Source organism: Diadema antillarum, unplaced genomic scaffold (genome assembly GCF_040938485.1).
Source record: "Diadema antillarum isolate AM-2024a unplaced genomic scaffold, OU_Dant_1.0 seq00000049_RagTag, whole genome shotgun sequence".
Taxonomy (NCBI): domain Eukaryota; kingdom Metazoa; phylum Echinodermata; class Echinoidea; order Diadematoida; family Diadematidae; genus Diadema; species Diadema antillarum.
In genome coordinates, this window is record NW_027271158.1 from 948,678 (window position 1) to 974,526 (window position 25,849).

Here is a 25,849-nt window from a genome sequence, read left to right on the forward strand (position 1 = left end):
TTTCCAATGAGAGGAGGTTGACTCTGCAAGAAACTTGTGGGTGTCAAAGGGTTAAAGAATAGCGATCCTGTTATTTGGGGAGGGGGGCAAATGGCTGGTAGCATCAGCAGAGAGACAAGACTTATGGCCTTTGCACCTTGTTGCATCCTGATACAAAATTGTTCCTTTCCATTTTTGAAGGCTGTGTGCATATTTGCAGTTGCACCTACATTATTAGTAATTTTTTCGAATATCATTACCATCGTGCTAATGAATTACGTCAGTATGTTGCCACTGGAGTCACCGTTTCACGCTCCAGTGGGCTTAGCGGTAGCTCTCCATTCAGGACAACCATGTTCTGCCATCAGCTAGTGATGCAGCACACACAGAGGAAGCCAACCATCAGTGTCTAATCATATTGGTGATCTTCGTCTGCTGCGTATTATTGTGTATTCTTTTATGCCGGGGCAAAGAATCACACCACGCAGCAGCATCTTCTTTTCAGTGGTTTCATTGTCCACCTGTGATTGACGTTAATGCAATCTTCTGATGAGGAGCTGAATCGAGGAAACAGGAGGAGGAGGAAGAGGAAGAGGAAGAACAGTGGGTTGAGAAAACTAGATCCATCCCTGCATCTTTTGCCACACCTGCTGGATAGAAGCAGGGGTTTGAAATCCGATCTCTTGCCGTCCCTCCAACTTCAATTAAGTTAGTCGCCAGAGAGAGATCGGGAGAGGGCCCTGTGAGTCACTCGTCCCTGGCAACACCGATCATGTGACCACACCGTTGCTAAGAGTAGAATCCACCGCTGGCCCGGGGACGACTTTTGTCTCTCCAGTACGTGGTATCTCCTCCTTCGATCCGCGGTGGCATGGCTCGGGAACGGAGTAGCAGTGATTTGAAGAAGGATTTTGTGGTACCTATTTGAAAGGGATATGAAGCAGTAGCAGATATAACAAGGAGTTTTAGAGATGTATTCCACCAAAGAAGATTCCGCTTCGCATACATCAACGTGAGTTTGTGCCGTAAACTATTCAAAGCAAAAAACAACCAAACATGCAATATCATAAGATATTTCTAGGCATGCATAGGCTATGTGCTATATCCTGTAAAACCAGGATTTTCATGTGCATGAAAATTTTATGAGGAGCTAGATTTTGCGGAGATCAAATGTGTGCAAAAGTGTTTGTCTACACAACGCATTGAGTGCCTGTCACGATTTTTTGCGAAACTTTCTTGCTGCAAAAAAGACTGTTGGCTCCAATTCGTGAAAGTTTCATGCCGTGAATGTTTGCGGTTCTACAGGATCATTTCTGACAATATAAATGCAGTAATAAATTTACAATGGGTGAATTCTCCAGAGTTAGCACTTTCCTTACTCTTAACCAGTGAGATAGTTCTTTTTTGTGAAATATGGACTTTGTGCTGATTTTCTGTACTTTTTCTCAGTCTCTTTTCTCTCCAAGTCATGCTTCTTTTCTAACCAAATTTCATTTTATGGCTTTCAATGTTTGTAGCTCTCATAAGTTTGATATGCATGCTTCAAAGCAAACATTTTGTGACTGCTTTCATATCACAACCAGTTGCTCAACATTTTGCAGATAAGTTTGGGATTTTCCGGAGTCTACAGTGATTTTTTTTTTTCAAATTTACCTGTATATTTTGTGATGAACATTCCGATGTGATTGTTGATTTACAGTTTTGTAGTGGTGGATTGCATTCCATATTGTTCAAAAATTCAATGAAATATTTGTAGTTCTAAGTTTTTACTGTCTCAAGTACTTGAAGGGGAAGGTATGTATATAAGCACAAATTTCTTGTCAGGTCAATCTCCTGTGGGAGGTTACAGAAAGTGGTTTAAAGGAAGAGAGACTGAATTATACACTTCTCAAGAAATCATGTTATGTTTTTTTTCAGCTGTTTTTAACTATCTTGCATGACAGTTAAGTGCACCATTATCAAGTCATATTTTTATTTATTCTTATTATCAATTAGGGTAACCTGCCTCTTTCAATCTAGAAGATTATGGCAGATGTTTTCATTTAGGAGTCTTTGTCACACTTTTCATATTCTCATGTGAATTTCCAACATTTTGATTTGTTTATCAAATATAATGGATCCTCCTAGTTCCTTCTGTCAGTGGTTCATTAATGGTTCTCAAAGGCCAACTGATGACTTCATTTCAGAAATATGGAAAAATTAACAACAAAGCACAGAATTTTAGATTAGATTGTAGCATCTCATTGGCACAGATGGTTCATCCAACAATGTTAATATTGTTAGGTGTGGGAATTGTGTGTGCCACATCATCACAGTGTTTTTGTCCTCGGCAAAAATTGTGCTGCTTCTCCGAAAAAAAATATCATCATCACCAAATTGCTAATTATGTTTGCTCTTGAAGGCCCATGCTTCATTTGGTTGTCGTATTTTACTTATGTGTGCTTTATAGTTTTATTAGTAGTCACTTTAAACATGCATTGAATAGACTGACTCATTATGGAACAAGTTTTATGATGGCTCTGATGTGGTAATTAGCAAGATGTATGGCTTCACTGTATGGCAAGCCCGCTTGTCTCACTTGTCGATAACATGGCCTGGCTTTTGGGGGAAAAAAAATGGATCGTGTACCATATTTCACAAGCAGATAATTGATGTCATAGAATCCCACATTATACCATTATTACCTCTGCCAAGGGAGGAGGTTATGTTTTAATTACCGTTGGTTTGTTTGTTTGTTAGTTAGTTAGTTTGTCCGTGTGCAAAATAACTCAAAAAGTAGTTGACGGATTTGGATGAAACTTGCAGGAAAGGTTTGGAATGATACAAGTAATAGATGATTAAATTTTGGTAGTGATCTGGGAATTTTGGGGGAATTTGTCTTAGTGGTAATGGTTTATTTAAAAATTAATTTGCAGCCATGGAGATGGCTGAATTGCAGAATTTTGTACAATACACATATCATATTTCATTTTATAATAACATACATAATCATGCAATCATTCTTCGATTAAAATATAAAAATACACAATTATATATATATATATATATATATATAAAGGACACCTGATGACCAAAATATCAAAATTAATCAAATACACTTGTACATACACATTGAAAGAGCTGCAAGAAAAATTAAACATAATCTTCATGTCACCATCATATATGCATACACAAACTTATAGACTAAAATATATCAAATATACACAAATCATTATACTTCTCCAACAACTTTCAAATTTTGTTTATACATATACTGAAAAAAAAAATAGGCGGGCAGTGATAACATAAGAGATATCAAACACTTGCGTGTGGAGACAGAGAGAGAAACACAGAAGGGGTAGGAAGGAGATAGCAAGAGAGATAGAAAGAGACAGAAGAGAATACTTGGAATGAGATGTGCAAAAAGATATAAAACATGAATCTATTTCGTTTTCATCTTGTATTTCTATTAGAATCATCATTTCAATCCATATAATCTTTTAACATTACTATCTTTTTAACAGTGTTATATATCATTAATGATCAAAATTGCACAAAAAACAAAATACCTTATACATATAAGGGGGGGGGGGGCTACCCACGCATATGCAATAATCATGCAAACATAACAACATTCATTTATATTTCACATTTAAGTTATTCTCATAACAGTTAAGATTATTTTGTAATAATGATCTGAATACATAAACTCAATCAATATCACACAATAATCTCAATTCAACTCATCATTATTATAAAAAAGATATGCATGTTATAAAAATTGCACCGTTTTGAAAAAAAAATATGTATAGAATTGTCAATATAAATCGTATGATAAATATAAGATATCAGTTTTATGAATGCAGATGTAAAATACACACAAAATATGTGGATCTGAAAAAAAGAAATATTCCACACAAAAAAATCGCAGAAAATAATGCAAAATCATAACATTCAGGAATAATTATTGCACAACAGGAGTATTGCAGAAGTGTGGCTTGCTAAATTTCAATCACATAATCATGACCACTGCTGGACGGGGAGGGCGCCCCATGAAAATTTATGAAGGATTTTTGATATTTTGACAGGTAGGGTCAATGAACTTGGGAGTTCAGGCTGCGCGTATTTGAGGTTTGCATGCGCGCACTAAAGTGCGTGCTCCACTTTCTGCAAGGGCGAGGCGCGCCGTGCAGCTGAGAGTTTATGACGTAACAAAGGCTTCTAAATTGGGAAATCGGGCGATTATTCAGTATGTTACCTATGGGTGGAAATCACTGATCTCTATGGAAGAGCCCAAAGAACTTTTCCCCAGTGGTGGAGAGGAGAAAAATCTCTTTGGGAAGAGCAAGATCATCGGTGGAAAGTAGCTGCTTGGCGGAGGTCTGCGCTCTCAGAGTGCTTTTCTAGTTAAAGCTGTGCTGCAAATATCACAACTGTATCAGAGGTTATGAATATCATCCGAATTTAGTCTTTAAGTGCATAGGAATGTCACTTTGTTTTTGTTTTGGGGAAGCTTTTTATCACAAATCCTGAAATTAGGTTTTGCTAAGTGTATAAATCATTACAGGTAAATATAAGAGCTTTAATTGCAAGACGCAACTGAATTTATTCTTTCTGTTGTAAATCCATAAACCTGTGATGAATTTTGAATTAACACATCTTGCCGATGTTACCACCACAATCATTATCAGAGATACACTGTTGAAGAGAAAATGGTGACCATAGTCATTCACGCTGACGAAATAGCAGGATGTCGATCGTGATCCAAATACCTAGATTTTTTTGTGCCTGTTCAGGTGGACAGAAATATCCCGCTTATTGCCGATCATGATATTTTGTCAACCAAACTATGCATGCCTGAAATCTTCCAAAATAATGACCCTTGCTCTTGTGTGTGTACACTGTTGTGGCCTGTGTTTTGAATAATGGGATTAAAAAATATCAAGATTATTTGCTCCAGTGTTCAGGCATTTGCTGCGGTGCAAATTATCATGCTATTTCTTATATAATCATGATAATTCCAAAATAATTGATAGATTTCTTGGGATTAGGGTGGCAATGCTGACCATGCTATTTAGTGAGATTTTTATGTCTTAACTGGCAGAAATCTTAAGATATAGATTGTGATGCAAATCTTGAGATACGATTCCCACTTATTCGAGCCAGTACGAATGCCCCTAATATCATAAAGCAGTTACTGCAAAAGTGGACATTTTTGCAGTGTGAAAATTTTTATACATTTTGCATGATATCAAACTAGCACTAAAAGAAATCACAGAAATATTTGTGCTTGTAATATCAGTTTGATTGAGCAGTTTAAAAAACATGCGGATTTCATTTCATGCAAGTGAGCGTGAAAAATTACTCATGCAAAAATCTCCACTTTGACAGTAACTGCTGTCAATCCTTCTGAGTTGGACAATAATGGAAGGGAGATGAGCCTTACAGGTGTGAGTAAACTACACTAGGCTGTAGGTCTATTTGTAAACAGAGATCTTGCAAAATTAATTATCAAAATTTCTTACTTTTCCATTCATACTGAGACAAAGAATTGCAAAGATACAGCAGTGGAGGAAAGTCATTAGTTTTTCCCATCATAGAGCACATGTGCAACTTTCACTAAACATCACAATTTTTCTGTTAATTTTGTGATTTTCTTACATTCAGTGACTGGCATGTATACTTTAGAATAACATGTGATTAGCATAGTGTAAGATGATCAGAGTAACTTGAACTTTGTGTCTACCAAAAATGATAAGGAAATGACATTTAGTTGTGAAGATATGATCGATCATCTGACATTGTCTGAAAATCACAAAATGGCACCTAGATGACATCACAGATATCGTCGTCATGAAAAGTTTCATGTATTGAGATATTGATATGAGATATGTTGTCTGAAAATTTTGTTAATTGGTCATGTCATTGTAATATTTTGTCTACAAAATTGGTCAGAAAGAAAGGAGAATTTAAAAAAAGGAAGATTCTGTACAAACATATGCTGGTGTATTACTTCAAAAAGGAAGATTCCGTATAAACACAATAGGTGATACGCCATTAGCGTATCACCTAAAGGCCCTGTCACACAGCCGAAAAGTCGTGTAAACGCATGCATCACCCAAGAAATTCGAGCCTTACGCTATACATGCACGATTTACGCGAGTTTGTCTGACGTGGAACCTTCGTAGTTGTCCGCCAATGTGCGCTGGATCGGCGCTTTACGCAATTCCAGGTTTTGAGCTGCTCAAAACTTAGCTTTGCGTAAGAGTTTACGCAGTATTGCGCTGTTTTACGTAATTTTTGCGTAGTTAACGTAGTTCTTACGTGGACAATGCGCGAAATATGCGTAGAATATCAGTGATCATTCACGAAAATGTTACCGCTATTGCGTTCATGCGCGAATCATGCGCAATTCATACGCAGTTCATTAGTGATAATGCGCGGATTATGCATGGTTTTCCATGGACCTCAGTCATCGCGCACAACCACGTATTCACCCTATTTGGGGCCTTTGCGTGCCTATGCGCTGAAAGTGCGTGGTTTGTAAGTGATTTTTGTGTGATCTTTGCGTAGTTCTTGCGCAATTCATTGGTGATTTTCATCACATAAATCAGCAAAAATTCTCGACGAACAAGCACGCACAACCAAATTTCATGCATGATTCATGTGTTTATGCGACTTTTGGGCTATGTGACCTAGCCCTATAAAGGAAGATTCTGTACAAACACAATAGGTGATAAGCCATTAGCATATCACCTAATAAGATTCATACTTGCTAAGGTTTGTTCATCCGAAAATGAAATAAAGTTTGCTGATCCAAAAATTAAAAAAAAAGTGCATACTAATGATCCTTTGGAATTACGAACTTTGTTTCATTTCTGGATTACAGAACCTTTGGAATACCGTACCTTGTTTCATTTTTTGCTTAATGAACCTTTTGAATAGTGAATCTGTGGAATAATGAACTTTATGAATGGTCTAGAGGGAAATTTTCCGCTGCTTATAAACTTGTACCGACAGCATTGCTAGTTGGGCTATTGGACAAAGAAAGATGCTATCAAAGAGAAAGAAAGACAATTTTTTCCATTATTTATGCATGAACTAGATTTTAAGATATGGGGAAATTTTCCACTGCTTATAAACTTTTGCTGACAGCGTTTGCGAGACTTTGGAATTGGAGATAGGTTAGAAGGTGCATTCACACACAGGAGTTATCATTTTTTGCATCAAGATGCAAAAAATGGATTATGTTTTCCATTGTTCACACACAACCCCCCTCACCCCCCCCCCCCCAAAAAAAAAGAATAATAACTTGGCTGCAAATGAAGTGCTTTGAATCAGTAGCCTTTGTATTCCCAGGGGCGGATCCAGAAATTCTGTAAAGGGGGGGGGGGGCACAAAATATATTTCTGTTGCCACTTCCATTAATCAGCTGACAAGCAAAAACAAACAAACAAACAAACAAACAAAAGGCTGCACCACAATTTCCTGTGACCCCTGGTCCTCTAAATGTGTGCATGCAGACCAAGTGTAGAGAGTTACATTATGGAATTGAAAAAAAAAACATGAACTGCACAGGACAAATGACTGTAAAAATTGATATTTTCATGCATTTTGCACAACCCGAAAATAGCGCAAAAATTAAAGCACACAAAATTTGTGCTTGCTTTATGTACTGTATATGCCAAATACTTCATAAGGTTTTTATTTTTGCAAATTTTGGTGCTATTAGCGAATTTAAAAACATGCAAGAAATCAACTCTCATCCCAACATGAATTTGACTTGCGTATAGCTCTACATTCAGTACAGTTCTTCACTGTCCTGAATTTAACCACTCGCAAAATTGTCAGGAAGTCTTAACTCATGACAAATTAGACTTGATTAATATACGTATATGGTGTATACATTACCACTAATTAAATCTTGATTCCGTGGAATTAAACAAATATGTGGAATTCAGCTTATCCTGCTGAGCGCAAAAAAAAAAAAAAAAAAATTCTTGCGTGAAAATATCCAATTGCACAGTATCATAAGAGTTTCTACAAAAAAAAAAAAACTGGACCGATTTTTGCATTGCAATATGTATTGCTAGAGTTAACATTTTCACACACACAGGAATTGATGTTTTTTTTCCATCTCGTTGCAAAAAAAAGAAAAGAAAAAAAGAAATATTTTTAAAAAAACACATTAATTTTGGTTGTGTGTAAACGGGCCCAATATCAGTTTTTTTTTTTTTTTTTAAATTCCATTTGTGTTTGATGTACTGCATCTTAACCTGTTGAAGATGAGTACCGAGTGTACTCGGGCAGGTGTCTATGGGAAATGTGTGTTATAGCAAAGTAAGCCCGTCCTCAACGAGTTTTGATGTAGTTGCTTGTTCCTTTAATGTAATTACAGATCATTCATACACACACATTCTACAACATTTTTTTTTTTTTTTGTCGTCCAATGGAATGTATGAGTTGGTCTTCTGCATACTATACTCCTGTAGCATCTCTATTTTTTTTATGGTGAATCTTTCCTATGTTTAGTGTTGCCATTTTTTCCCCAATCTTGCATGTCTATGCAGGGAATGAGATATCGCCAATTAAATTTATGGGTATTCATGTTTGCAACAAAATCCATCTTGCCTGCACATTTTATGAGAATGTTTGAGCCATATTTAAGAATTTCTAAACTGTATCAAATACAAGAATCCAGCAGGGATATACAGTATATACACCTACCTGCAACTTAGATGTTTCTTACTTCATTTATTTGCATTTTCCTTCCCTCCACCTTGCAAAGAGAGAGGAACATTACACCAGAGAGATTTATATTTTTATAGCAATATAATTGATATAAAAGCTAGAGTTTATATCTATTGAATACATGTAGTTCAAAAATGGGGGGGGGGGGGAAATCCATATCTTTCCCTTCAAAATTATAAGCTATGGATTGAACACTACACATCTGTACAAAGGAGTCTGTTGTTGGGTTGCCCTGGAAAAACCACAATTAAATTTCTGAGTTTCATGCATCTAATTCACAGTCTTTTTTTTCCCTCTTGCATGCGTTCCCTGTTGTTGTTGTTATTATTCCCCCCTCTCCCATTATCCATTAGCTCTCATTTTTTGTTGTTATAGGAGTATGTGTGTGTGGGTGTGTGTGTGTGTGTGTGTGTGGTATACTACATGTGTCCCATATGACCTATTTATGCTACTACTGGTGCATTCACGCCAGCTAGCATGCACATCACACTAGTATGCCTGTGTATGCCCTTATACACACACACACACACACACAACATACACACAGAGTATGCAGTACCCGGGGCACTCTGTGTATACGCATTTATGACAGGCATTCACAGTGAGATAAACACAGGCACACACATACACACAGATACACTGCTAGCGAGTGGGATATCTAGCCAGAGAGGGAGAGAGAGAAAAAGATAGATAGCGCACAAATGCATGCTATTTCTGTCTTTGCCTGCATGGATATAACAGGCTCAATTTCCCTACGTTATGCATCGTGAATCAGAATAGGAACAGGTCTGGTTGCTGATTGCATTGTATGCTAGACTCACCAAGTGCACCACAGACTTCAGCTCAGGACATGTACAGGGCAGAAATGTGGTAACCAGGATTTTTACATGACCCATCGCCGCAAAAATTGAGATAGATCGAGAGGGAGCTACGGAGTGAAAAAGACAAGCTCTAGTGACTGTGAACCAGTGCAGCGGAGGGGCACTACACCAGCGTCCCAAGCCATAGTCATGAGTAGGCTCAATTCAAGGTACTAGTAACTGGGAAACGAACGAGTGCTGTGTGGATTTTCCCCTTGTTTTCTTCCTCTGCTTTTGTTTTCTCTCTCCTCAACGTCCGTAATTGACAGCTCGACCAGGGTACACCAGATTGCTTCTGTACCATCACCAGTAGAAGCATTCTCCTGCTTATTTTAGATTGGTCATTAGATCGTCAAGGGGAGGGCACACACGTCACATGTGGGATGAATTGTAAACGTGCATGCTGATATATATTATAACGGGCAGGTCACTTTTGGCCCATTGATTTGTGTTGATCTCTATGACATGCAATTGTAAATTCACAATTGGTTCCTATATAGTTTTAAAAGATGTTGTCAAGTCATGCATGATGATTTGTATGACTAGCTACCCATAGTTTCATTGGATTTGGAAATCTTTTTTTGGTTGGCCAGCATGCTGGAGATTGTAATAAAAGTTGGACCCAGACACAACTCAACAAGCTTGTATTTTGTGCTAAGAATATACTCTTTTAGCATGAATATTTTTATGTAGGCCTACCGGTATTCATTTATTTGTTTATTTTCTTCTTTTTTTTTTGGGGGGGGGGGGAGGGTGCTATGCTGGGTGACATGAATTTCATGTGTTTTGACTTCTATGGAATCAAAAGATAAAATAGTGAAGACAACCAAAAGCTTTTGCGTGCTTATAATTTTGAGCTACAGTGTATTTTCATGATGCGCAAAATATGCAAATATTTCCACACAGCGAAATTTCCACTTTTGCAGTGCTGACCAATAACTCAAAAGCTTAATTAAGGCCTACATTGCATTGATTCTTATAATTATCAACTACCATCATGCACAAGCTGTGTATGATGCAATCAATCTCCATACAGATCTCCAACTCAGCCTTATTCTGATAAGTTGTGGGATCAGAATACACGCTTACATTTGGACTATATCTTCCATCTGTTTAACCCATTGAGGACCGACTGATTTTGTTTCAACATGCATTTTCCAGACACCTGCCTGAGTATATTTGGGACTCATCTTCAATGGGTTAATGTTGATGTATAGTGTTCTTCCCCCCCCCCCGTTTTTTTTTTTTTTTTTTTTTGCCAAGACGATAATATGAGTGATTGTGTCAGCGCGATGTGATGAAAGGGAAAATGATAGCGAGGAGCAGGTTTCACACACTATAAAGAAGTCTGAAGTACTTTCAAACCAAACCGTAGACAATAAGCATGGCCGCCAATACATACGCTGCATACCAGTAGATTTCTGATTCACACACACTGACACATGTGCAACAATTCGATATTACAGACTGTATGTTGTGCCAACCAGTTGATTACCTAAGTTCGGAGAGGCCGACGAGAGTGTTAGAAACATTGGTTGTTTCTGTGGAAGTCCACTGAGTTTTCAGACTGTGATGGTAGTAAAATGGGTCAATTTCACAGTGAACTTTTGTGTACAAATTTGATTACTGTCATAGGAGAATAAAAATGTGATGGTGATATCGAAAAGGACCTTGGGCGTAGGAGCCTACCTATTTTTCAATTTTTTTTTTTTTTCAAATAGATAAAAAGTTATGATTGGACTGATATACATACAGTTTGTCTTTTTGTGACTGTGTGACTGTTTGCAATGATGAGTTCTAATGAATGCTTCATCACTGCCATGAAAACCATTACAAAAGTTTAGATACAAAAGTCTGAGCAGGAGTTTACATTTGAATACTGCACTTTTAATAACAATTACCAAAATAGATCTGTAGTCCAAATTCATGAAATTTAGATCTGTAGTATTGTGCAAAATTGACAAATTCTCCTTTCAGTGACAAATTAGGCATTAACACCCTCTTGGCATACTTTTACTTTTCTTCTTGTTAGTATAAAGTCATGATGATATCCTTATAGGAACCTTTTGCCTGTGTGTCCATATCCTCAACATCAAATGAATGCAGAGCAGTGTACACCGATGGAGTGGATGATTAAGATTAATGAGGCACTTGTTGGCATTACATAGTATACATTTTGATGCACAAGTAGTTTCGAGTTTGAGGATGGTCTCTGTAGATTTGAATGTCACTTCTTATGTCAAATTCATAGAGCCATATGTGCATTAAATGCTTTAATTTTCATTCAACATGGTAGGTTTTAACGGTCAAGTGTGCAGTTTGTCAGAAAGTTGAATATAAACTTGCTTAAGAGTCAGTTATCATGTTTGTACCAGAAGATACAATGACAGACCTGTACAATGTAGATCTCATTTCACTTTCATTTTCTTTATCCATGGCATCCATTGCTGTGCTATGTAATTATCTCCCAATATATACTAGTTTTGCTGAATTGAATAGTCTGTTAGAATGCCAAATTATTTTGTTGCATTTTGATAAAACTATGAGGTCTTTGCTGGTGAACTTGTTACCAATGCAGCCTTTTGAAAAGTAATGTACTCATCGTGACATAATTTCAAAGAGTGTATGATTGTCAAACAACCATTTTGATGTTTAACCTGCCTGAATTGTTAGCAAGGTGGCCTCTCTGTTCACAGGACACGTCCACAATACAATATGGCCGTCAGTCTTTATTTGTTTTATAACCAAAGAGAAGTTTAAATTTCAAGCGAGACAGGCAAAATATTGCCGTGACCAGCCTACCTCTATTTGTTTGTAAAAACTTGTAAATTGAGTTTGCAGACTATCTATACCATACTCCCCTCTTGTGTCAGGGAGCGTGATTTACCAATCTCCTTCAGAATGTTTGAATTGGGTTGTTAGTAACTGTCAAGGATAACTTCTTTTGTTGGACAGTGGCTGCTATATGCGCTCTACAAGTTTGTGGCACATATACACGTGTGTGGAGGACGGCAAAGATAGGGCTTTCCCGTAATATCCTTATAGCCTATTGTTGGTAGCCAGGTGGAGCGCACGTAACAATAGTGACCATTGATCAATGGGTTTCTATGGATGTATTCTTAGCCAGCCACTGGCAGTGTAAACGTTTCCATAGTCGACTGGATAAAAGGGAAAGGGGGTGGGGTATACAAAGAATTGTGCCCTAATCGTACGCCCTGATGCCAAATTGCCAAAATCAGACTCTTCAAATTTTGTGGAGGTTTGCCCTGCTCAGGAGCGCATCTTTATTTCCTGTCAAAAAAAAGGAAAAAAAGTTCATGTATCAAACAAATTTGCTGTATAGTAATATATGTTTCACATAACTTCCAATGTCAGTAATTAAGGTTGATGGCTGCTTGTGTATTGTTGATGGTGAAGCCAGTCATCATGTACAGTTGTACACATGAATACCATAACAAACTTTTGAGCTTGAACACTTTTCCTCAACAGATTGCTGTAGGAAGTCTGTGTGAACAATAAACTAATCTACTGTAATAATCCTTCACAGGGGCACTCTCACGCTGCATATGAATCAATTACCAATATTAGTGTGTGTTGTTCTACAATGTGCATGCAATTTGTAGTGATTCAATATCATGTGCAGGCATAATGCTGTATGTGATCTGCAAACTAATGACAGCTGTGCTTTATCAGTCACAGGAGCTTTGATTGATTGCATATAAATGTTAACTCCTATGGACTGAAATACAAAAATTTGTATTCAATGAGTGAGCTTATCACAACTTGAATACAGGAAGTACTTGCCTTTATACAGGTTTGTATGTGTCATTTATAATGAAATATTTCTTCATTTGAAGTGAATATACATTGTAATCACTTTGAAGGTGCAAAGTTAGCTGCCTGAAAGAATGAGCAGAGCATGACCTCCCTGTATATATCACAGGTTACTTGTAAACACAGGTGTATAATTCATGTGTACTGTGTATGGGCATGAAATCATGTTGGCCATGCTGGAAAGGCAGCCTTAAATTTCCAAGCTGGGTACAATGCCATGTTCCACCAGAGGGAATCAAATCTAATTTTGGTCTTCATACACAGGTGGGCATTGTATGTAGTTTTCAAAGTACCCATACTATGGTCATTGCTTACTGTTTTTGTAAACACTGGAATGGAATGTTGTATTTTGATGACCAATACTTCTGTTATCTCATTGCAAGTAAAAAGTATGTATTCTCTGTTATCATGAATATCAAATGTTTTACGAGCCAACAAAAAATCTGTAATGTGCAAAGTGACAAGCTCCCTACAAGAACAGTGTTATAATCAGCAATGTTCTTGATATTGTACATGTAGTTGCTATAAACCAGGAAGAAGAAGGAGAAGAAGGAAGAGGAGGAGGAGAAGAAGATGATGATGAAGAAGAAGGAGGAGGAGGAGGAGAAGAAGGAGATGACATTAGTCTTAGAGAGCAGACTTAACAGATGTGGACGTATTGCGAAAAAAAGTTTTGATTTTTCTATGCATGAGACACATTATTGCAACATTACATGATATGTTGCATAATTAGTGTACAACATCTGAAAAACATGCAAAGTACATGTACCTGACTTTGCTTTTGTTCTCTGAAGCATGAGCTGCGTGGGTAGTCAGTAATGGCTTGCAGGGCCTTGGCATCCTCCTGAAGACTTTTTTTTTTTCCCCCACCAGAGCCAGTTGATCACCATCGTTTGGAACGGTGTCAACTGATGCGAAAGGATTTTCAAATGAATGCCATTTTGTTGGGGGAAAAAATCAGAAAGAAATCAATGCATTATCAAGCAAGCTAGTGAGGCAAGCCTTGTGTTTGTCAGCTACAGCTAGACATCAGAGCATCTTGCAGGGCTGGGTAGGAGTGGAATGATATCATGCATCAAATGCTGCAGTCTCGAGGCTGAATAAGCGTAAATTTCATGTTGAGCGAAAATGGAGCCTAGTCAAATATGAGCTGGTGTATGACTACGCTACATTTGCAGAGGAATTTGTGTGTAAGCGATGTAGTCGGTTGCATATCTTTTAATGTTGGCAAACCATTCAGTTGGTGCTGTTTGAGGGGGAGTAATGGACTGCAATTCTGGCTGGGTGATTTTTGAGTTTTCCGTCCTCTTGTTTTCATGGAGGTTTTCATGACTAGTCATGTCTGATGTAGCTGTCTTGTATTTCTAGACTCTTAAACTCTTTATGCACCACGTTTGCACATCCGACTCGGTCAATGGCTTGCCAAGTTTGCATATTTTGCTTTAACGCTCAACCCCGCCCAAACAGATTTGATAAATCGCCTTATGCCACAATACAATGAAAGCTTCACTTGTGTTTCCATCCCTCACACAGATAGCTTACATTGCGTGGTGATTAAATATCGGTGTTCTGTCTCAGGATTTTTCAAGTAAATTCTAGTTTTCTGCCACAGTTGTGTTTCCAAAAGCCATACCTTCCAAGCCTGGACAATAACATAGCCAGCTCCTGGCCATTTGCAAGAAAAATAATTGTACATGTATCTTTGTAATAAAATTTACAACACAGCACAGCTTTGAATTTTCTGTACAACTTTGCTCATTACATGTCTAGCATAAATATTGATCTGTGATCTGTAAAATGTTACATGGCTCTGAAAAACAGAACTCATGTTTTCCAAAAGCACTCACGCATTGTAGTGGGCTTTACACTGTGGAACACAGAGTTAAAAGATTATTTGCCGTTGGGTGGAAAGGCAGCTAGAGAATTTTAACCCGCATCATACTATATGTACCCGGTACTGAAATTTTCATGTACAGATATTTTCTCTCCTTTTCTAAAGAAATTATATTTCCACATATTGCTTTCTTGCACGCTTTTGTATTTGTGTATTGTTATTTTCTCTGTTAAAATATGTTTTACAAAATTCATGAAAATAAGACCTCCACGTAAATTTCAGTTTGTACAGTGCTTTAATAGCCGGTCACATACAGCTCATGTGAAAGTCGAAAACAAGATTGTAAACTAAACAAAGTATTTCTTGCTTCAAACAATTACATGTCTTTTGGATATTTCAGCCAGTGAATCGTAATCTTCCTCCATTGTCCAGCAATTGTGCAGCCATTGTACAGTTTTCATCCATCTGTCCATATCCATCAAGTCCATTTTTTAATCATCGTTTATTGATTAACTTGTTAGCTCAACTATGCATCAGTCACAAAGCCATTAAAGGAGACACAAGTTATAATCCTAGTTAGTATAAAGAGGAGTGCTGGCAGAGTAGATTAAAATGAAAATTTGTATGGGGTAAAGGTCAAAGGTCAGTGTCATACGATTCTGAAAGGCCACTACAATGATTTATAAAAATAGCCTCATGAGCATTTGAGGCCAACTTCATCATCATAACGAAGTCGTACTGCAGAGTTAATTAATTATATTAGGGGGCACTGCATTGCGAAGGTCAATTCAGTTTTGTTTACCATCACAAGGTTTTAATATGGCATTTCTTCAAAGGCAAAGCAATCAGTACTTCAGTGCTAAATTGTCATCCTTTTTTTTTTCTCTCTCTCTTCAATGGAGTTGTACATATTGATAGGCATTTCATGCAAGTTAGGTAGCCGAAGAATGTAATCAAGTTTCTTCTCTCTCTCCCCCTCCCAATCTCTTTGTGTGTGGTGTATATGATGCACATGAAATGAATTCATAATGACCGTGCACCAGGGCATCATACAAATTTACAAAAAAAGTATGTTACTGTACAAGACGTCCTGCAGTCTGAAACTACAGGCCATCAGAGTCCACACGTAATCAATGCATTTGTGCTGCAGTGCATTTCGGTGGCACGGTTTTGACCACGGCTCGTGGGGGCAGTCGGAAAAAGTTTGCTTCAGGCATGAATTTTCAAGGAGATTTGGAATTGGAAATGAAGATGCAGGGTGGAATTTCAAAATCTTGTCCACAAGATCGAGAAGAGAGAATGTAATTTGATAGGACCGAAAGGGGACACATCGCCTCTGTAAAATGAACCTCAACTTTGCCATTAATGCTCAATGTGCCTGAACATATTCAAGCACATCAGAGTATGCAGCATTTTTCAGAAGGATACAGATAAAATGGCGATGATGTCTCTTGATGACATCCAGTTGATATAATTAGTTTTCTGCCCTATAGATGGGGTATCAACCTCAAGTTTTGCTCTTTGTTTTTATAGTTTTGTTCATACATGTATAATTTCTGTCTTCATTTTTTGTGATGTCACAGCAGTAAGCCCATAGGTCCTACATGTACAGGTACAATCGTATGTACAAGTTGGTACCTGTGTGTTTCTAATCCAACACTAACCAAATATTGCAGGAAAGGAATGTTTTGTAAATTTACAAATTTATGGTATATTGACCATGCATTGTTTCCACTATCATTTCGTGGCACTTGATGCAAGACTACTTTGTAGTACACTATTTAGACCATTCTTTCAACCATGTTACAAGAGTCTATGACCTTTCAAGCGAATCGTCATGTATGTTTGACTATTTTTAGATGGCGCGTTAGCATCTGGCGTTTCATATTCGGAGAGACTTACCGGCCTGAGTTTGATTGAATATGTTGTGCCATGTGATTGGTATTCATCATTCTGTACACTGCAGACGCTGCCACTTCTTGGCCCCACCGTAGTCTTGGGTACGGAATACTTCTATGAAGAAGATGACTAAAATGTTACCCTGAAAGTCTCATCATTTATTTCCAGCACATTCCTGACGTTTAAAGATAGCAAGCCAGCAAAACTAGGATGGAGAAGAAGTGCAATAGCCAACTGCAAGAATAATAATGAAATTTGAATGATGGAAATTAGGAGACCACCATGATGATAAGTTTGTATAGATGCCAAGATATAATTTGTCATTGAGTTGATTAACATGAGGAACGAGGGTAGCACAACAACTTTGCAGTCTCAGGCTTACAAAAGAGTATTTTTGGCGATGACAGTCATCTTTCAGTTTCATACAATTATGTGTATTACGGAGCATATTTACATGTAGTCACATGTTCTTTCTAGGGCTAAATCCTGACAAAAATTTAAATAGTTGAGGCTTTAAGTTTGGGTGTAGGATAATGGAGCCTGGGTAAAAAGTGACCCCTTTTGCCCAACTTTCGATGAGATGACAAGTTGTGATGGAGATCTCAGACTCGCATCCCATCTTTAAGAGTTTTGTGTGACTCCCACATTGATTCCAACAGAAGCTTTTCATCCCACAAAGCTGCAGGCAGTACGTTTGACTGCTAGATCTGACACAGATATTTCACGCTGATAAAAGACTTTTACTCCATCTTTGTAAGCCAAAGGTTGGGATGCACAAGCTTTTAGCATCTCTCACGACCGGCTGTCATCCACTGTCCATCACATGCGCAAACCTTTTAACAACAATTCTGTCAATGGTCCTCCCCCCCCCCCCCCCAAAAAAAAAAGAGCGGTGGTCGAGTTCAACTATTAGAACTTGGAGGAAGTTGCCCCCGAGGGAAAGGGGATCTCACAGGGTTGAAATGGGTACAGGTTGTTACTGTAGGTAGTGGGCCCAAGGGGACGGGCCCAAGTGGGTGGTGCCCAAGGGGGTGTGTCCCCAATGACAAAAAGGAGCTATTTGTCAAAACGATTCCTTCCACAAATCAATCACTAATGAGCCAAGTTTGTGTTTTACGTAGTTGAAAGTACCATTCTATGCAGGTCATGCAAAAAGTTTCTAGTTCTTGCAAGAATGTAGTATGAAAACACTTAATTGACCTATTTTCACAAAGCAGTTTGGAAGCACCGATAATAGAGCTAGGAGCCCTAAGTGTGAGAAAGTGATAGATTCTGCCAGTTACAAAGTGTAGATCTATCAAACCATGAAATGGGTCTTGCAGCAGCATAGATTTATAATGTCTAGAAATTAACAGTGAAACTTACATTACAATTTACCCCCGGCCACCCAAATTTACAGTAGGGCAAATGAAAATTTAGGGAGAGTACTTGCCTGCAAACTGTGTTACATGTAAACCCTTGACTGACTGTTTGATCTAGTAGGTGGAGGGGAAAAAATGCTTTCACCATACTCTTGAGATGATCATAAATTTGCCAAACAACACTAAGCATCTTGTTTTCGTTTTTATTCAAATATTTAATACAGTGATGCTGGGGGGGGGGGGGGGGGGGGGGGTGCACTGATCCTCGCGAGGTGACTATCCGCGGCATCGTTTGCCAGACATAAAAGCACTCCCTAGCCGATCATTCTCCTTCCTCCATGTAGCGCCTTGCATTCGACATGCATGTATTCCTGAACCACCGGCGCACAAAATCCCATCATGTCAATGCACTTGCGGCTACATCTCATCGACACTTTCTGCTTTTGCGGCAGAACAAAAAAAAAAAAAAAATCATGGCTATCAATGTAAGGGGTGTTGTTGCTGGGAGCCGGCATTGGTCTTTAGAGCATTAAATTGATGAGAGAATGCATGGAAAGGGAAAGACTACAGTAAATAGATGATGGGTGGAGTGAAAATGCTGAGAGGGAAAGACGAGAGAGGGAAACGAGCGCTAGAGCAGCAGCCATTACATGAGACATCAAAAGCAGCTAGTCCTGTATGGGAAGAAGACAAACATACAAACAAACAGAAAGGATCAATGAAGCATCAAATACAACACACATGTAGCTCATCAGGGAAGAGCCACCAGATAATGTCATACTATTTGCAGCATCCGCACCGTTTTCCACCTATCAAAAACCAAGCATTCTGTCTGTCAGAGACTGCATAAAATCCTTGATGTTAGCATGATGCATGCTTGATAAATAAGCGGATGATTCATCTTTTTGTGCATTTCCTTATCGTACGTGTCTGTCCTCATTGTGTAAATAATCAAACTGGTAAGCTCCCGATTTGGCACAGACTTTTAATAACTCCCACTTCTGTTGCTCCACATGGATGGGCTATATCTGTAGCTGGCAGATCGGTGTGTGTGTGCAGAGAGTGGGCTAGTATTGAGAGGGCCTATATGTGGCCTGTATAGTGAGGCCTATTGTTTTTGAAGTAAGCCCGCCTCGGGTTAATATTCCCAAATGCAAGTGCGACGCATCAATTTAGCGGCATTGGCATTTCCAATTAGGCAAGCCGGAGACCTACTAATTGACGCTCTCTCGGTATCGTTCCGTTGCGTTCTCTCCAACTGTCGACACTACCCTGTGAACTGTGTGATCTTGCACTGCCCCTGAAAAGCGCTGGTTTAGTGATGGGAATACATATTTTAACGTGGGCAGGGGAAAAAAATTATCATGTTGTTCTACTGAATCATGGGTCATTCAAAGTCCTATAGTCATTGATGTAGAAGCAGAAGGGGGTTAATGAGCATTGCACAAAATGTATTGAGGGGATGTCTTTCTGCTACTTAACTAGCCCTGTAACTGTGATTGTATAAACCATCTAAATTCTCATAGTAAAATAGTATCAAAAAATCCCAACCAGTATGCAGGAGGGCATCAAAGTGCTAAGGGCTTTGTGGGACTAGTATGGACTGCTGTTTGGAGCATTGTTGATATTAGGGAGCTTTAGATTTGCGGCGTGGACGTTTGAGACGACACTTGAGCTGAACATTCTCCTCTTCCCTGCGTCGTTTTGAAAAGTAGCTTTAGATTACGAACCTATAAAAAATAAAATGGCACCCCCATATGATCGGTGCATGAAGTAGCTCCCGACGTCGTGAATTGAGCGGACATGAAAATAGCACATAACGCGTAGTGAAAACTCAGGCGCGCAAGCTATAAATAGATCAACTTTGGCTGCGTTTATCAACTTTCCCCTATTTAAACGGCTTTCAAAAGCCCTTTCGATAGCCCTTTCCAAAGCCCTTTCCAAAGCCCTTTAGAAACGGCTTCCAAAATAGTTGCGTTTCTCAACTCTCTTCGCGAACACGATAACTGGCCTGTCACTGCACAGCTGCATTGCACAATTCGACCCGAGGAGAAGAGGTCATATAAGGCGTGCATTGTTCGTAGCTGCAGTACAATACTACAAAGCCGTTTCAAAACAGCTTTGCATTTATCAACTTCAAAAGGCTTTTACAAACAGGTTCTGAAAACCTGTCTAGGAAACCTGTTTGGAAAGCCACAAATTTGCAGCTTTCGTAAAGGCTTTCTGAAAGGGCTTTCAAAACAGCTTTGTGTTTATCAACTCATAAAGATTCCTTGAAAGCTGTTTGGAAAACCTGTTTCTGCCGAGAAAAGGAGAGTTGATAAACGCACCCTTTCGAAAAGGCTTTCCGAAAGGGATTTCAAAACAGCTTTGCGTTTATCAACTCGTAAAAATTCCTTGAAAGCTGTTTGGAAAACCTGTTTCTGCCAAGAAAAGGAGTTGATAAAGGCACCCTTTGATACGTGATTCTGCGCATGCTCGGAATAGTTTTTTTTCCCTCTGAACGTTCCCGTCGCGAAAATCTAAAGCTCCCTATTATTGCCAAGCTCGAGGGATCTCAACTCCATGCTATGACTCTGTCATGGAAGCTCTGGAATCATGCTCTTTGGTGCTATCTCAACCTTAATTTTGAACATACATGACAAAACTAAAGTAGGAGAAAGCTGAATTTAAGCTGGAGAAAATACATTTTAAGCAGGAGATGCACAGCTAGAATGGGAGAAATTTGAAATCAAGTGGCAGATTTTGCGAAGATGGCCTCAATAAAGGGGAAGATCTCCCAGCAACTAGACCTGACCTTCTGTACATGAACATGTTGTCCCAGGTGGTTCAGCATTCCTGCAGAGCATAGGTCTTTTATACACACAATGTAAACATAGTTATGTATACAGTATCACCAACAGTTTTCTCACTTTTTGTTTAATGCAGATCTTATCAAAGGAAACTATGTAGCTAAACTGAATTTAAGCTGGAGAGAATACATTTTAAGCAGGAGATGCACAGCTAGAATGGGAGAAATTTGAAATCAAGCGGCAGATTTTACGAAGATGGCCTCAATAAAGGGGAAGATCTCCCATGGGAGGCTGGATAGTTTAATCACCGCATCACAACTTGACTGTCATAAATTGAGGTCATCATCTCAAAATGCCATTTGGATTATATGCAAAGAAGTTGTCCTTGCCACTAGAGTACTAGTGGCCCAGAGCCACTAAAAATTTGGTGTTGAGCCACCAAATCTATCTTATGGTGGCCAGATCGGTGGCAACAAAGATTAAAAAAGAAGTGTTACTTTTGCTTTTATTTTGGGCCATTACATGCCTTTTTGGGGCCACAAAAATGTCAGATTTACAGATTTTAGGGGTCTAAAGGGGCCCACCGGACGAAAAAGTTAGTGTTGAGCCCTGCCTTGCAGTACTGACTGGGTTAAGCTATGAGACTGTAATGGGAAAGTGAGGTGCCTCGATCCATTTTTGCTAGACAAAACACTTTGCTATTTGCTCATTTCAGCGATTTTTTTATATCTTTCATTCTCTTTCTTTTTTTTTTTTTCATCTTTCTGCCCTAGAGTTTACGTCATGCTCATCTGGTATCCATCATTTCTGCTTGCCATATGAGATCAGATGACAGCATTTTTAGAAGCAAAGAAGATTAGATAATGAAACTTGACACCTCTTTAGGAGTTGATAAAGCATAGACTTGACCTTCTGTACATGAACATGTTGTCCCAGGTGGTTCAGCGTTACTGCAGAGCATAGGTCTTTTATACACAATAGTATTTCAATGTAAACATAGTCATGTATATGCAGTATCACCAACAGTTTTCTTCCTTTTTTTATGCAGATTTTATCAAAGGAAACTATGTAGCTAAGCCTTGTTCTCCTAGCTGTTTGTTTGCTTTTATCTTTGTGTGTTCAGTCTGTATAATGTATGTGTATACTATGTGCATTGTGTGTGCTTGTTTCCCAGACTACAATGCCAGTGAAGTGATGTACAGTATTGTAGATCAATTTATCAACATACTTGATATATCAAGTATGTCAATTTATCAACATACTTCCTTGACCTGTGAACGTGTGTTTTCACTGGCATCATGATGATTATATTGTGGTGCTAGGCCTACACAATAGGACTCGGAATGAAATTTGTGTTTCATGCAGTTTGCAATGATTGTATACACATGGTATCTACAATACTATGTTCCTATCATTTTCCCCCTTGACTTCTATGTATTTTCATTTCAAGGGATGAAAAATCTGTCAGTCTGGACTGTAAAGCTCCCATCTTTATACAGATCCTTACAATTTGAGTTATATCTCATTATTTCCTATTGTGTCTGTTTTGTTTTTGTATCTCTGCAGTGAAATATTCACCATTTTCCAGGTACATAATAATTGTAATTCTCCACTCATGCCCCATGAGCAGTAACAGTTTCCTTCTGTTTTATAACTTATGCAAACAGGCGAATATACCACACTGATACATCGTCAAGTAACCCCATTCAACTAGTGCCACTTTGAACCGCAGTTTTTAGGAAAATAATACTGGTATGTATTATAAAATACACACCATTCAAGATACAGTATAGGTAGGTTTGCCATAGGTTGTGTGCTGAAGCATGTGAGAGATTAAGGAAATTAGAACTGACAGGGGAATAACACATTTTTCAGCCACTGAGGAATGAGATATTGCCATCTCTGTGATCAAAGAATCAGACATATGTGGGTGTGTATGTTTATTTGTATATATCTGTGCATATATATTTGTATGTTTGTGTGTATGTATGCTTGGATGTATATCATACATAATATATTGTATGTGAGCATAGCAAGCTAAAACACTGAAACGGTCTATGCATTAACAAACAGTGTTACCAATTTGATATGCAGAATTCTTCCCTTCGATGAGAGCTGAGGAAATTTATGTGGCTTAGCTCATGACATGCACACATATGTATACTTTCATGTGAAATTAAAAGAGAAGAATATCAAGGGAAGTTGAAAGATATCAAGTAGAATGACCATTGATAAGCAAGCAAGCAGAACCAGTATGCACTTCAAGTATACAGCTGAAATATGCATTATGAAATCACATGCTATGTGCATGTAAATTTCTTCAGATAACTGAAGTTCCTTCAAGAAGGATAAAACTACTTCTGAGGTCAGATATTACTGATCAACTGATGTATCATGAATGAGAAGCATGCCAAGCAAGAAATTACCAAAAAGATCTTGCCTCGTTTTGCATGCAAATAAATGTTGCATTAGGACTCATTAATATTGATTCTGCATTAAAAGTATGTATTCCAATTTCTAATTTGTTCATTCCACAGAAATTTCTCTTGATATGATGTTCAATAGTCATAAAAACATACCGTGGGTTTTGATTTGACAGTCATTGTGTTCTAATACCTGCACAGGTTAGGATGTATGACGTTGAACACAATGATACAAGTATATATTACAAAGTGGAAACAGCTTGCATGGCATGACCCAGGTAACAAGGCCAAGTTCGTGATGAAATATGATACAGGATAGTAGTCTATAGCCACAGACTCCTGCTACTAGTATTTTGATATGTCGATATGGGGGGGGGGGGGGGGGGGAACCAGGCAGGAAATCCATAGCCTTGGAGAGTAGGAAGTGTCAGAGGTCATTTCTGTAAGAACCCATTTACATTTTAGAAAAAAACAAAAACAAGACCTTAGTCTTTGTTTGTGTTGCTGTACAAGAAACAATGTACAACGTGTGGGGGCGCTGTGGTATAGTGGATAAGAATCTCGACTCCCAAATAGGAGGACCTGAGTTCGAGTCCCGCCCAACGCTTACGTCCTTGGACAAGATGTTTTACCCACCATGTCCCTCTCGACCCAGGTGTATGTTAGAGATGTTACCTGGCAATGCTAGGGTAATAATAATGGCAGGGCCCTCTGGTAGAGCATTGGCAACACTGAAGAGGCTACCCTGGATGAATAAGACCTTATTTATTTATACGACAAGTTCACATATCATTTCTAAGAAAGCACATGAACATGACACAGAAGTGCGTGATATGTGGTATCTATTTCTTGTGAAGATATCACAACACTTGAAAAAACATGATGACTTATTGATATGTGAACAGTCTAGGACTGCAACAGTACCAGTATATGTACATTGTATCAACTAGCAGTTGATTGTAACACTAATATCACCTTACACAGCATTGGCTAACCACGTAATGATAAACGAGGAATAGATCTGAACTAGATGTAGTGTGTATGGTTCAGGCTTATACAATACTGTAGGTAAGGTTAGGTTTGACAGAATGTAGAGGTCTGGTGTGTAGACTACTCCATTAGCAGAAATTAGCATGGAGTGCTTTCTCATTTTGCACTGCAGATCTGATTCCAGCCTTTTGACATGCCTGTTTGTTTGCAGTTGTCCAAATCCTATAACATGCGAGCATGTGTAGATCTACCCCATTTTATTCACTCATTGTGGGACTGGCTTTTCTCATGTGTTGTTTGGTCAGGTCATTTGTGATGTTAAGGAAACAGACATTCACCTTCTGGTGCTTCATAATTTTCAGTCATTTTCATCCTAAACATGCATTAGATGTTAAGAAGGTCGCAGAAATGAAACATGTTGAATCCAATCAGAAAGATGTTTGACTTTTAACTGGTCACGTACTCATCAGTACCTGGGTGGAGATGGAATTTGAAAGGCTCCCCAATTTTGTAGAAGACTCCCTGAAAACTCATACCAGTATTCACATCCTGACTTAAGAATATGATTGAGAGCATCTCAATCTGATCTGGAAATTATTTTGACCTACAGTGTATTATTAACCTGTTGTTGATTGACTGATTTTGCTACAACACGCATTTCCCATAGACACCTGCCCGAGTATACTCAGGAATCGTCCTCAATGGGTTAGAGATGAATGTAAAATACCAGTATCTCCCTATAAAGACACATGTTCTTTTGAGCCACCCTCATTGTGATAGCTCTTTATGTGTCAATGTTGGAAGCTACAGTAGATGGAGAGAAACGTTGCCCCAAAGACACCAACCTACCATGAAGGGGCTTGAACCCTGAACCTAACGGACAACCTTGTGCACTATCCACAAGATCTTGATGCCTCCATTTGATACAGGCCATGCTGATAAATGACAAGTACCTAGGGTTTGTCTTGTAGAGGGGCCTTATAAGTAATTGCTTTATTAATTACCTCATCCTGGTTTTGGTCGTTGACCCTACTGTGCTATCAGCTGAGGATCATCATTTCTGTGCTTGCATGATATATTCTGAAAATCAGTGAAGATTCCATGATACTATTAAACCGTCAGTTGATAGGGATCACATATACGATTC

The 25,849-nt window shown here is 38.5% G+C and overlaps 1 protein-coding gene across 4 annotated transcripts in view; it reads left to right on the top strand.

Moving 5' to 3' along the window:
• LOC139725551 (beta-arrestin-1-like) overlaps positions 1 to 25,849 on the top strand; it is a 182,155-nt gene that overhangs the window by 104,321 nt on the left and 51,985 nt on the right. The window contains exon 1 of one of the 4 annotated variants that reach the window (XM_071636640.1): positions 569 to 991. The exons of 2 other annotated variants lie outside the window; for them this stretch is intronic. In XM_071636640.1, coding sequence (XP_071492741.1) covers positions 951 to 991 — 41 coding nt within the window. In that variant the 5' untranslated portion in view covers positions 569 to 950. Of the gene's footprint in view, positions 1 to 568; positions 992 to 9,166; positions 9,740 to 25,849 lie in introns of those variants that run through there. One more of the 4 variants, XM_071636641.1, reaches the window with a different exon arrangement.